At 44.4% G+C, this 14,595-nt stretch overlaps 1 protein-coding gene across 11 annotated transcripts in view; it reads right to left on the bottom strand.

The window, feature by feature from the left end:
- The window catches only part of TNRC6C (trinucleotide repeat containing adaptor 6C), a 97,856-nt gene that overhangs the window by 33,439 nt on the left and 49,822 nt on the right, over positions 1–14,595 (bottom strand). For 10 of the 11 annotated variants that reach the window (XM_063409846.1, XM_063409850.1, XM_063409848.1 and 7 more), the window contains one exon: positions 1,016–3,601. In XM_063409846.1, coding sequence (XP_063265916.1) covers positions 1,016–3,601 — 2,586 coding nt within the window. Of the gene's footprint in view, positions 1–1,015; positions 3,602–9,203; positions 9,783–14,595 lie in introns of those variants that run through there. The other variant, XM_063409857.1, reaches the window with a different exon arrangement.

Here is a 14,595-nt window from a genome sequence, read left to right as displayed (position 1 = left end):
TTTTACACAGACATTAAAGCAAATTTGAATCATTCCAAAACATCAAAGAGAAAAAGGATGGGAATGAGAGAACAAATCCCACTTGGAGAAAAACGTGGGTAGAAAGTCAGTACTTAGCCATGATGAAACAGAAACTTGGAAACAAAACACAGATGGAGAATTTGAAAGAGTACTGCATGATTAGATTTACTTTGGAGAAGTCTGTGGTCATGATATAGATATGGGCTGCTAGTGTAACTTTTATTGAAATACCTCTCTTTTAAGCATTTTGCCCATTTTTATTCCTTGCTGCTTGCCTACAATAGCAACTTGCCTTTGATTAGAAAAAATAAGAAATGCCTAAAACCTTTGAAACACAGCTGGATAACCTTTTAGGATAACCTAACTTCAGCCACCCTGAATATTAACATCTTGAACCACTCCTGCTTTTTGAGAACCACACAAAATCCAGGGTGCTGCCCGTGCCTAACCCCTGAGAAGAGAACCATTTCTTCATAAAAGACAACAAACTGGACCGAGAAACAGCAGCAGCCTAAATTAATGCAATTGTTAACAAACATCTGTTGCCAAGAGATGTTTTGCAGAAAAGAAGCAGATGCAGACTGTCTAAACACACTGAGCCTGTGCAGTCGGGGACAGCAGACAAATAATAGAAGAAAGGTTTGCCAAACCCCCCCAGCCTCTCAAAAGCTGAATTAAAAGGTGTTAAGTAACTGTGGAAGAGATGTTACAATAAATATAGATCCACAGTCTAAGAACCTACCATGCTATTGACCAAATATTGTTTCAAGCTTTTCCTACATTCATTCGGATTATGGAAATTTGTGTCAGGTTCCATGGATTCTGTCTTGAAGACAGGATTACTTCAGAGTAAAAGAATAAACCTGTTCTGGACATAAATACAGGATTTTCTACCCAACACACCGACAGGACAGACAGCATTCAGCAATTGTTACTGGTGTAAAGTATCTCATAAACGTTTTTTATGCAGTATTTCACAAAACTGTTGTCATACCTGGGCCAAGCAGCGGGGACCGGTTCGGCTGGGCACTTGACTGGTGCGATGGCTGAGGTTCAACCATGTTGGTGTTGATAATGGTGCTAGTGGTGGTGGTGTTGGTTGTGGTACTGCTCTGAATGATAGGATTATTTCTATCCCACATGTTTACAGTCTTGTTGTTGTTGTAATTTGGGTCGCCCCAAGCTGAGGTACCATCATCGATTTCCATCTTGCGGCGAATGGACGGTGGAGATGGCTCTTCCCAGCCAGTTGCCTCACAGTTCTCTTTTTGTTTGGCTGGCACTGGCCCACCAACCCACCCTGACCCCGTCTGTTTTACAGAAGCAGCTCCTCCCCAGTTACTCACATTGTTGTCCTGGGGTTTATTAGCCCAATTTTGTTGGGGGCCTGGCTTTAAAGAATCCCCCCAACTTGTACCTGTATTAGCCTTGCTGTTTGTGCCATTCCCCCACCCACTGGTCCCAGACTTTGTGGAATCATTCCAGCCAGACCCCGACCTACTATCAGAATCCCATCCAGATCCATTCTTCTTCCCATCACCCAAGTGTCCAGGAACAGATGATGAATCTGTCCAGTCTCCACCTCCCGAAGTCCAGCTCGGATTTGATTTCTGTCCATCTCCCCAGTTTTGAGATTTGGGTTTCTGAGGTTCACCCCAGGTAGGTGATTTGTCCTCCTGATTCGCGGTCCCACTCCACGCGTGGCCGCTTTTGGCAGCAGCAGCATTATTAACAGTAGTAGAGCTTGCTGACTCTCCCCACCCCCCTGGGCCATTTGGTGCTTTGTTGTTATTGTCTCCCCAACCTGTATTTGTTGGAACAGCTGCCGGTGGAGAGTTGACCCACCCAGATACTGAAGAGGTATTTGTACTGTTCATGATGGACCCATCGTTCTTCCCCCCTGAGTTTGAAGATTGAGTAGCTGCACAACCCCAGGCCTCAGTTCCATTGTCATTCTTCCGTTCAGACCTTGGGGACTCTTCAAATTCCCAGGCAGTGTTTTGCTTCACAGGGGTCTGTCCCCACCCCGTATTGGACAGGACCCTGGGGTCAAGGTCATTTCTTGGCAACTGAACTTGCCCTTGGTCTATCATCCCTTTGTCTCTCCTCCTGCCCTCTCCAGCCCCCTCCCTCCCAGTACTGCCTTCATTTTGACTCCCACTGCTGTCATTGCTTCCTTCACTAGCCGTGGTGCCAGACGCTGCAGCTTTGGCCCAAGAGTTCATTTGTTCATTGCCCTGCTGCATGGCAGGATTCGGACTGGTAACGCTCGAGCTATCCCACCCTGTTGATCCTTTCCCATTGATGTCGCTATTGGAATGCTGGTTTGGGGGCTTGCCCCACTCCCCGTTGACACCGTTGCTGGCGCTGCGGTTGGGGTGGCCCCAGGCTCCAGAATGCACACTGCCAACCCCGCCACCGCCCCTGCCCCACGCCAGCACCCCGGGGCCGGAGGGAGGCCCCGAGTCCCACGCGTTCGCTCCGTTTCCTTCCTTTTGCACAGCGCTGCTGGATCCGTTTTGTTTAGCACTTAATGCTGAGTTCACAGTGTCTCCATTCCCCTGACTGAACCCAGAATTGCTGTTTCCTGTGGCAGGATTACCTGGGGACATCCCCCATACTGAACTGCCCATTCCTTCACCACTGCCCCCGCTGACTTGAGAAACCGCTGTTCCGTTAGCACCAGGAAGGCCTTGCAGGTGGGGCGGGATGATGGCCCCCATGCCCACGGCCATCCCCCAGTTCGGCAGTCCGTTTGTCTGCATTGCATTGATAGGGTTTGGTGAAGAGTTCATGGGGTTAGTGTTATTTGGTCCATCAGTGTTAAGGTTCTGAGGTTGTACGCTGAAAGACACATTCTGAGAAGTGGACGTTTGTGGTTCTGTGCTCTCTTGCGGCAGCAAGTTTCCCCAAGCACCTAAGGTGCCTGTTGGGTTCCCATTCTGGTTGCCCATGTTCTGACCTATGGCACTGACTGGACTGCAAATACTGGAAGGGTTGCCTGCTCCCACAGTTCCTTCATGTCCAAGTACAGGCCAGGCAGCTGGATTGGCATTAGGGTTAAGGTTAAGATTCATGCCAGCATTCGAGTTGGAAGCACCCCAGCAGTTCTGACTTCTACCATCTCCCATCATGTTGTCCATCTTTCCATCCCCACCACTGGCAGAGCAGTGAGCTAGGCCAGAGCTGGAGCCCGCAGCCACCCCCCACACCCTGGCCGAGCCGCCGTTGCCGTTTGCTCCACCAGCTCCAAGGGCACTCTGGTTAGAAGTGCTTTGGACGAGTGCTCCGTTGGCGCCATTATTGCCATTAGTTTTCTTTGTATGTCCAGTGAAGTTGCCTTGGGCACTCCCTGTAGCCATGCTACTGTTCTCTGAGCCACAGTTGGAGGCAGAGTCAGTGTCTGTAGTACATTCTGAAGCAGACTCAGTCTCAGCTCCGGTAATGGAAGGCCACGCTTCCTTGTCAGTCCTGTCTATTATCACTTTATCCCAGCTGCAGTTGCCTTCACTCCTGAAAGCGGGCTGCTGTCCCCAGTGGGAATTCTCATAATGGTCTCCCAATCCACTGTGGCTGAGATCTGAAAGGATCCAAGGTTAAAAATGAGTCCACTGTTCAAGCACTGCAGAAGCCCTCTATTAAGCACTGTTTTACATCACTAGTTAAAATGCTACATTCTGCTAAAATTTAGAGTACATTCTGTAACATAATACAGCAATTTTCCTCACTACAATGGAGCATGATGCTCATATTAATTTGTTTGAGTTTCTTTTTTTTAATCTGGCAAGACTCTCAACTAAAATAACTATAAACAATTTCGTTTTAAAATAGAGCAAGTGTTTTGTAGCCTCCAGTGTACCAGTAAAAATAATAAGCAGGCAATAAATAAGAAGAGTAAATATACTAATCTACATGAAAAGTCAAAAAGCAAATTTGGAAAAAGAACAGAAGAGTATCTAGCAAACTCTTACCATTTATTTTGACTCAATTCTCCTTCTTCAGAGAAACACAAAGAGCATCCAAAAAAATGTAAAATGTCTGCCTGCCCTGAGATATTACATACACATTCACAGCACAACACACTAAATTCTTACTGCATTTAGGTTTGCAACCCTTCCTGGAAATAAAAAAACAAATATAAACAGCAACCTTCATTGTAAGGTGCCAATTATAAACACCACTGATGTATATTTTAGCAGAGAACTTCAGCATCTCTAACAGACAGTTTTGTCAGGAAACTTACCTCTCACAGGCTTTACTTGTGGTTTAAACATCATTTTGCATTTGTACACACAATCCCTTGTGTCCCCAAGCCAATGAAAAGTAATGCTGTGCTTTTCCAGCACTGTCACATCCTCAAACACAGACACTAACCCAAAAAATTAACCAAAAGCTCTTGAGCACCTGCTTGCTCACCACAGCAATATGATGACAATAAATGGGAAGGCACAACGTGCCTTTTTTCCCTTTGTTCATTCCTACGTTAAGAATTCAAGCTTTGGTCAAGGTGTTCATTTATTTTCTATCCCAATTGCTCTGTAGAAGATTATTTCTCTTACTTTCTTTTGACAGGAATTTGATAACAAGTGTTTCAGTCTGATTAAACAGATCTGTATGGGGAACAATCTGCTGAAGAGCTCCTCTTAACTGCTTGCACGTATCAAAGTAAAAAATTTTGGATGTCAATTATTTTTACTTGCTTTAAATCTGCTGAAACGTGGCTTCTATTCTTTGTGATTTGTGAATAAAATGAGAATTTTTGTGGGGAAGATGGATGCAACAAATCTCCCAAACAAGTTGTTAACAACTAATGCCTAATATGAATTAATTTAAATCGCAAATATGTTGGTGTGATCAGCTCCTCTAATTAGTGGTGTTCTGATACTGCAGAAATTACTCCCACGATTAGAAAAAGCTCTCTCCCTGACAAAGACAAGCTCTCACGTTCACACATTTCACCTGTAGCTTTTTAAGGTGATTACTTGGTTGCCTTAGGAAGATTTTGCAAGATGAAGAAATATATGCTAAACCAACCCAGACTGCTTTTTTTCTTTTTTTAATTCGAATTAATTGAAGCAGAAGAAAGAATTTTAGAGAAAGGAAGGGAAAACTTTCTTAGTTTATCACCTATCTTCTCATGATACCAGGGAAAGACCTAAATAATCAGAGAAAATTGAACTGCTTGGGTTTGAAGGGACCTCAAAATCATCTCATTCCATCCCCTACCATGGGCAGGGACACCTTCCACTGTCCCAGGTTGCTCCAAGCCCTGTCCAACCTGGCCTTGGACACTTCCAGGGACGGGGCAGCCACAGCTGCTCTGGGCACCCTGTGCCTCATCACCCCCACAGGGAAGAACTTCTTCCATAAAAAATGACAAGTGCATGACAAATCTGAAAGAATGAGCAGAACCACTTGGAATTACCTGGATTCCTTCCTCTACATGCAATGTCTGGGGAAAGGAAGAAAGCATCCTGTTATTCCTGGATACAGCCACTGCTGCAGCACGGAGCTGAGGAAGCACATGGAACATTTACCTGATGCTCTAGATTTGCTACATGGGTGTTAAACAGAGACCAGAGTCCTAGATAAGACATGGAAAGGGAAGGCAGGCTGTGAAAAGACTTAAAACAGGGTCAGCAGGGTCAGAGAAATGAGCCGAGGAACATTCTTAGCAGAGTAGGAATGAACAAAGGGAAAAAAGCAGCAGCAGGCCAGGCCAGAAGATAAGAAGTTGAGGCAACCAAGAAATCAGATAAGAGGAGTTATACGAGATTTTTTTCAACCCTGTGGGTGGTGCGACTCAGGGCTGCGTTTGAGCCCTGACAGAAGGATTTGAAAGTGGCTGGAAATACATTGTTGCAATGAAAGGTCTTGTCAAAGCCCAAAGCTCAGCTCTGTGTGCGGGTGCTGGGAGAACGACAGAGCTGTGCAGGGCAGGCTGGGGAAGGGGGATCAGGAGAGCACCAAGGATGTCTCCATATGAAAAGGAGCTGCTTTTTTAATCAGTTCCTTTCTCCTCTCCCCCAAAGATGGTGGTTAAAGCAGTGCTCACATTTTAGAGCACTTAGGAGACAAAATAAAGGGAAGGGGAGGGATTGAAGATGCCAAGATAGCTTAGAATTATTCCCGAGAGTAGGGAGCAAAACAATTTGTTAAATGGGAGACCAGATCTTGAGGAGCAGTAAGAGAAACCAAGAAGAAAAGAAAACTATGATGGAGAAGGACTATAAAACCCAAGAGATGTCCATATGAAGAGCAGAAAATGGCCAGGTGCCTGGGCTTGGCCAAGCACAGCTACTGCGGGGAGGATCCAGCCAGGAACAGGCAGCTCCAACCCCTGGGCTTCCCAAGGCTTTGCAAATCCAGGTGCTCCCTTTCCTGTCCCATTGGCACAGTCGCTCTTCCCAAGGTGCAGATGATTTGCTCAACAATAACCACGGGCTAATCTGAAAGTGGTGACTTTGGCAGGCATGACAATAATTCCGTGTAGGGGATGTGAAATCAGCCAGTCCCTGTGCTGTGCCCTCCCTGCCCCGGAGCCAGCGGGATCCACAAGTCACGGATTCAAAAATCAGAGAAAAAACTATGCCATAACCTCAGAGTGTCTAACACCCCCTGGGAATAACTGGCTCTAACACCAAAGGCTGCTGCCATAAAGCTCTGAAGAAAAAGGACAAATGAAGAGAATGGAAAAAAAAATCACAAAATGAACAGAAACCTGCAAAAACTGGGGCTCTGCTGTCAGACAAATCAAGAGTTTGAATACAGATCTTGAAGAGAGTGAGTTTTATATTCTTGTCTCTAGAAGCAAATAACAAAAAGGCATTTTTCTATTTTCTTTTAAGTAAAAGGGACTTGCTGCTATGAAATAAATAGTGAGTAGCACAGTCTTAATCTGTAAAGACCTTAAACATTTCCGAAAAATAATGAATGCAAAATATTTTATATAATTAAATCTAGAGAACTTTTCTGTTTGTTTGGGATGGGTTTTTTTTTGAAAATGAAGATTTCTTCCAACTTTCTAGGAAACTAGTTCTTCACACAAGTTCCCAATATTTTCTTTTCTTTTCAAATTTTTAAGACTGAAATGGGAAACCCATTTTAAAAATTCTTAAGAATCGGTTCCTCTTTATTTATGCAAAGATGTGAAATAAAAGCACTGAGTCCACCAGAAGCATTTTTATCCCTCCTCTGTGAGCTGAGCAAAGACTGTAAACAAGGCACATGAAACAGGAACCACAGGTATTCTGTGTTGGCAAATCCTAGTGCCGGGACACCACAAAGTGAAAACAATTTTTAAATTAATACTTTGTGTTTTAAAATCTTAATTATGCATCTTCTATAAAATATCATTCCCCTGAACAACAACATTTCTTCAGCCATCAGGAAGGAAATATTAATTTGAGGATAATGGCTCAATTTTTTTTTTAACAAGCACAGAACTTCTGTCCAACAGCAACCATACACATGACCTGAAAAATGCACAGCTCTGATCAGTCTAACCAATAGCATGAGGGGGTTGTTTTGTTTGGGGTTGCTGTTTTTTTAAAATAATATCCTTAATAGGGTGGGAGGAGACTGCTGGTGTTATTATGTACTGTAGCAAACATACTTGACCAGCTTCAATTCAGTGCTTATTAAAAACAGAAAACACTTTTGGCTGTGTTGGGTAATGAATAATTAGTTGCAGAATCAGTTTATTGTTTACATAAATAACAAATGCAAAATATGAGTAGAGCAAAATGGGAGAAGCTGTTGCATGCATTTCTTAGAAAAGTAAAATACTTTGCCTGTACAAGCAACTGACCCCAAACTTCCCTCCTCCTCCGAAAAATCTCATTTGCAATTATATTTATTTTTTTTATTCAGCTGAGTTAAAAGCAATTATATCTTCAGAGCTTCCATTGCAGTAATTAGTTCAAATGCTGTGCAGTAAAACCCTGTCTCCCCAACTATAACACAACATTCAGCTGACTTTGGAACCAAAGTACAGACAGGGTACGAAATGGCAAAGCCTGGGATACTTTTAATGGAACATTATTAATAAATTGTGCTCAGCCCATTTTAAATCAGATCTAACAGTGACTCCTCTCTTATTACTCGTTTTATTTTTCAGTCCACATCTGTCACGTATCAACAGCCAGACCCCCTGGCTCGCCCTGTGCTGCCAAAGGACAGGTGACAGACGCTGCTCCCTGCTCTGACTTGCAGAACACAGAAAAATCCCAAGGGCCACTGACAGTCCCACTGGGGATTTTCCTTGGCACACAAAGGTTAGTGATCCCCAGTCAGAATGTGAGAAAAAAGGGCAAATTACTTTCTCTCCCCCCCCCAATAATATAGTTTTCAATTCAACATGTGCAGATCTTTAAAATACTATAAATGAGTTTTTCAAATCTAAATTAAATAGGAATAGCCAGGAACGTTTTAATTGTTAAATAAAATGTAGCCTAATTTCATAAAGAAAACATGATATATGCATCTATTCTGAAACACAAAATATAATAAAGCAGAGAATATGGGCATTGTAGTGCTAACATTTCAGGTTACCTGCTGCATCCAGCTCTAGGCATAGAGACAGATTTGAAAACTGGTATCTATCTGAAGCCCCTACAAAGCTCACTCACAACAAGTCTCATGGATTGAGGAAGCTGAAATCTTGCACAGCACACATAATGTGGAAAAGCAGAAAAGAGATGGAAGCATTGAATAAAGCAGCTTTGTTTATTTTAAAACTAAACCATAGCTAAGCCCACACGGGGGAAAGCCTGTTATCCCCTTTTCATTTTCTGCACTACGACATTCAAACGTAGTTCCGTTCCTCTGATGCTGAAAGCTTTCAAATGCATTAAGAAAACAAGCAAAAATAAACAAGATTTTTCATTATTAGTAGAGCTTCCACTAAATGCTACCTCTCCGACACAAAAGCAGCAGTAGAAAACACCAAATCATTGCATTTTTCTGCTCAGTGCAACATATCTTTACAAGCAGCTTGCTGCGAAGACGCCATTTTATCAAACCTGAAACGCAGCCAAAAGCTCAGGACGCTGTGCTGCTGCTCTCTCGCTGAAATGTTATGTAATAAATTGATTTAACAGAAGCAGATGCTATTTTCTCAGGGTTAGGGTTACTTTCTCTCTTTTTTTGGCTCTAAAAAGGGCTGATGGGTAATAAAATACCTGAAGAAAGGAGCCGCCCAACCATCCTAGGAGACGCTACATTGTGTGCAGAGCTGTTTCTACTCCTGCCTCTACGTTCTCCAGGGCTCCCGGCTTCAATATGTCGGCTGTGTACAGTGTAAGCCTCATCCTGTAGAGCTGCCAAGAAAATCTCTCTGTGCGAGAGCGCGCCCAGACAACCTGCGAGCCCGGCCGGGCCTCGGCTGCACTGGCTATGGAAATGCCCTTTCCACGCACAGCCCTCCTCCCCCTTCCCCGAGCTCCGCTCCCCGGCTCTAGGTGAAGGTATCAACAGAGCAGGATTTTTAAGCTTTGATTATCTAATTGCAGCTGACACTAAACCGATCTTCCTTCCTCTTTAAATTCTTTCAACTGTCACAAAACATTTTCACTTCAGGACCCAGCTACAATTAGCGCCCGTAGCTGCTTTTCTGCCGCTTTTGAAAGTCAGCCAAGAGAAGACGCGGGCGCTGCTGAACGCCTGCCCCGGCTCCTGCCTCCTGTCTGGAGTCCTCCTCCTTCCTCCTGCCCCAGCTCATCCCCAGTGCTCTCTTCCTTCCTCGTGCCCCACCTCCTGCCCAGTGCCTTCCTCCCTCTCCCAGCCCCATCTCCTGCCCAGTGCCTTCCTCCCTCTCCCAGCCCCATCTCCTGCCTCCTGCCCAGTGTCCTCCTCCCTCTCCCAGCCCCATCTCCTGCCCGGTGTCCTCCTCCCTCTCCCAGCCCCATCTCCTGCCCGGTGTCCTCCTCCCTCTCCCAGCCCCATCTCCTGCCCGGTGTCCTCCTCCCTCTCCCAGCCCCATCTCCTGCCCAGTGCCTTCCTCCCTCTCCCAGCCCCATCTCCTGCCTGGTGTCCTCCTCCCTCTCCCAGCCCCATCTCCTGCCCAGTGTCCTCCTCCCTCTCCCAGCCCCATCTCCTGCCCAGTGCCTTCCTCCCTTTCCCAGCCCCATCTCCTGCCCATTGCCCTCCTCCCTGCCCCAGTGCCAGTTCCTGCCTCATCGCTCTCCCTGCCCCGGCTCCTTCCTGTGCCAAGCGTCCTCTCCTCTCCCCTGCCCCAGCTCCCGCCCGCCGCCCTCCTCCCTGCCCCAGCGGCAGCTCCCAAGTCCCAGATGTACCCTGGACTGCTGCCAAGCCCTTAATGACTTCCCTGCCTCTATCTAAACCAGCTCTAAGTGGCAAAGGCGAGCGCATTAATCAGCAGCGCAGTTGTTTATAGAGGCAGGGAAGAGCTGCCCGAACAATGCGGCAGGAGCGGGCGCTGGCTGCGCCTGCACAGCGGGACCGACCATCTTGGAACACCCCGGGCTGGGAGCTCCCTCCAAGGCACAGGAACACTCAGAGCGAGCAGAATGGGGTCAGCTTTACATTTTTTGGGCCTAAAGATCGTCATAAATTCCAAGATTGCACGTAGAGGGCTTTTATCAGTGCCCGCATGCAAATCTCGAAGGCTAATTCGCACAAACTTCCAGCACGTCTAATACACTCCTTGACAATCACTTCCCCTCCTACCTGCCCCAAATACATATTAATGACGTGGTAAATGGGGCACGTTTCAACTTTGCTGTTTCAGTTCCTGCCGGGGGCTCATTGGAGCGGTGCTGGATCTCACGCCCATGGCTCTTTAGAGCTCTGGCCACGCTCTCAGGGTCGCTGCCGCTCCTCCACCGAGGCACAATCGCTGCTGCTATTCTTGGCTCAAGAACTGCTCCACTGAAGGACTCCTGAAAATAGTTGGTTTCCTCCTGAAGCCATTTATTCTCTGTTTCTCTGCAATAGTCTCTGAATACCGGCCGGGTTCAACCTCATTTCAGAAACAACACATAAATGGACATCAAACCTGCTTGGTTTTGTGTTCAGAAAATTGTTTCAAATGCACCCAGGAACTAGGCTTGAGAGACAATTTTGCAAGAACTGTTTTAAGTGGAACTTTTGTTGTGGTATATTATGTTCCTTTAAAACTAACTATACTATATGATTGAAATTTCCATTAGCTAAAACCAGGCTCCTTGTATTTTTCCTATAAATAACACAGACTTCCTATAATCAACTTCAAATTTATGAAGACAAGTACTTATATAGGGCACCTATTGAAGGGGACTGTTTTTACCAGTCAGGGTACACAGAAAGCCAAAGAAGAACCCCAAGAAATGAGTTCAGAGCCCACCAAAAAGCTTGGGAGCAAACTCAAGTGCAGCTTCCAACAAACTGTTCCCTTCCTATCTTGGACCAACTTTGATGGGAATGTGTCTCATAAATTTGAAACTCATCATTATTAATACCTGAAGACTAAAAATGGAGATTTGAGAGGTGATACAGCCCACTCACCCGGTCCAAGGAACTATTCCTGACACACACGAGGTGAATCTAACCCAGCTCAGCAAGGACAGCCTCCAGCGATGGAGCCTGCACATTCCCAAGTGCTCAATCTCACTTCTCAAGACAGCTTTCATACCAGCACAATTTTCTTAATGTTCACTCTCAATCTTCCTTGTTGAAATTTAAGCCCATAATTTCTTATCTGATCTATCACAGACACACAGAAGGTATCATTTCCCTCCCTGCAGCAGCCATTTAGGTATCTCAGCATTTATAATTCCAATCTTCCTTTCACTCAGGAGCTCTGATTCCTTCTGATTCTGGCAAGGCTTTTCTCCAATATCTCTACCCACTCCTGTTGCATTTTTCTGCTTCTTCCAATTGGTTCCTTCTGAAGCTCAGGACCTCCAGCTGGAATGCTCAGGGGCCTTATTCCACATATCCCAAGGGAAGCAGTGCTGCCTCTACCCTTCAGTGACTGTTCTCTTTTTAACACATTAATCAAGTTTACCTGTGACCAGATCCCTTTTTGCAGTGTGAGACTCACACACCTGTATCTGGGCACAGAGCTGCTCTGGCCAAAATAAAGAAACTTTCCTATTTCTTTATTTCTTATCCAATTACACAGTTGTGTTACCACTATTCTATACTATAATTTTGCCTTTCTGTTGCCTAGCACTCTTCTCCAGTTGGCCTTGATGAAAAATTTATTGAAGGCTGTTGTTTAACTATCCCCTTTGGCATAACCTGCTCTCCACAAACCTCAGTGACTCTGCATTTCTCTCCTGAAAAGTAAAACATGCACAGAAATGGCTGCTTTGAGGTTTTTTTTTGCCCCTAGGATCATTGTAACAGTTACTCTGACTGATTTACACTTCCTCAGTTCTAACTTTCTCACCTCCTAACATTGGTAGGTTTTTTTCTCTTTTGTAGTTTTCATACTCTTAAAGTGACCACAATACTCCAATCCATCCTCTGCTTAGTCTACTATGAATGTCATCATCTCCAGACAACTGCAAACTCTATTTCCCAAGGGGCTCTAACTCACTGTAGCTTTAGTTTTAAGTTTACAGATGAAGGGGAAAGGTATTCAAAGTGTTCCTGATGCCATCCATCAGTGGTTCCCTCTGTCCCACCGACCTTGCTTTTAATACTGACTCACTTATGAAAGTTAGCTTTTTGTTCTTTGGGGCTTTTTTCCCTCCAAACTGCCAAAAAGTTTTATTTCATTCTAGTAGCATTATATATGATTCTCAAGCTATACAAATTCAGCTTTCCTGTAATTTCCACATGACTTTAAGTGTGCATCTGGGACTTTCTCCTCTTCCCAAGGACTAAACTCCTGCCTATTCCCTGGTCACTCTGACCTTAGTCGCTTTCTATTTTTTATTTCTCCACCATCAGGACAGGTCCTGCTATTCGGTCTCTTCACATACTTTGTCACAAAACTGCCACTGCACATTTGACCACCTTGCCAGGTTGTTTCCTGACCTTTCTTTCCTCACAGACACCTGGACAGTTCCTGTCCCTGGCTGTCCCTGCAGCACAGCCATCCACTGTGAAGGTGCAGAAGAGACTCAGCTCTGCAGCTCGTGAAGCAAAAGCAGCCACCTCTGAGCCATCAAATTTTTGCACAGCCCCACTCTTTGAAAGTGAGGACAGTAAAACTACAAAAGTACCTCAGTTATTTATCCTTCCACAGATTTCTATTTTTCTTTCTCCCTGTGCAAAATTCTGATCGCTGTCAAAGAGATTTGAAGCAGCAGATTTATTTTTCATGCTCTGCTGCCTGATGTCAGATAACGTCCACAACACAGAAAAGTTTGTTTCAAAGATTAGTTTACTGATGAGTTTTTAGTATAATTTTTCATTCCTAATGCCTGTATTTCAGCTACACAGAGACTGCCACTTCCTTGTATTCAAAGCATTGTAAGGAGTTTTTGAAAATTTTGATGGGAGACAAAACTCTAAACTCTTTCCTGTCACTGCAGTTCAGAAAATGTTCATCGTCCAGGAGACAGAACCATGGGTTAGATCCCTTCTCTGCATTATCTGCTACATTTGTGGCCTTGTGTGGTGTTTTAACTTCCTTTTGTCTAAAGCACCTGTGAGCTTTGGGAACACTGCCTGATTTCCAGGGCCACAGGTCACACATCAAGTGCTACCAAATGCTAAACAAAGCCCTGAGAAACAACAAGAAGACAGAAACACAGCAACCTCTTACACCTGAACATCCCTTTACAGCATTAATTGAGTGAGACTAGTGGCAAAAAATAGAACCAAGCCAAATTTTGGTAATTTTTCTCATGTTTTAACCTCAGTAGTAGGAAAACTTTTCCACAGCCACGTTACAGAAATGTGTGTACAGTGAGCTGTACAATGGATTGCTCTGGACTGTGGCCAACAGAGGTGTGTAAGGATTGAAGCTGTCAGGAGTTTCTTGGCAGGATGGAATTGTGTGTTTGTCATAGACAGTCACCTTCCACTGAAGCAGCATGAAGAGCCAATTCCTGTGTTTCCATGCTGCTTTCTTCATTTGAGATCAACAGCCATGACACCATAAAAGCGTGTCATCTGGTATTATGAAGAACATTTTTTTTAAAGTGTATTTTCCATATAAAATGCAAACTTATATACAGAGGAAGTGTGCAAACACAATAAATAAATATTACATAAATTCTACTTTAAAGCTTTTAGTGTTTTAACTATTACATATTAAAAACTCTGCTCTGGGAGATCCAGAATAAATCAATTTTAAAAGTTTCTGGTTTTAATTGTGCAACTTTCCAACTAAAAGCAAAAACACAGTAATGTTTTGCCAGCAAAGATATGCTGCTAATGGAATTGCAGAATATGGCCCCAAAGAGGTGAAGTTCAGCAAATCATTTCCATAAAAGCACTTTTCACATGTGCTTTGTTTGTCAAAGCTCAGCCTGTTTGCAATGCCTCCAGGAGATCAAGCTAAATCTTATATCAGACTTTTGAAATTAAACTTTATTACTATATTTCAGAACTGCTTTGGCATGTGCATGCCTTACCTACAGCCATCAGAAATCACCATGGGCTGAACTGCTCAAG

This window comes from Prinia subflava, chromosome 12, assembly GCF_021018805.1.
Source record: "Prinia subflava isolate CZ2003 ecotype Zambia chromosome 12, Cam_Psub_1.2, whole genome shotgun sequence".
Lineage (NCBI taxonomy): Eukaryota > Metazoa > Chordata > Aves > Passeriformes > Cisticolidae > Prinia > Prinia subflava.
The sequence above is the reverse complement of the archived record's forward strand: the minus strand, read 5'-3'. Positions and strand labels throughout refer to the sequence as shown.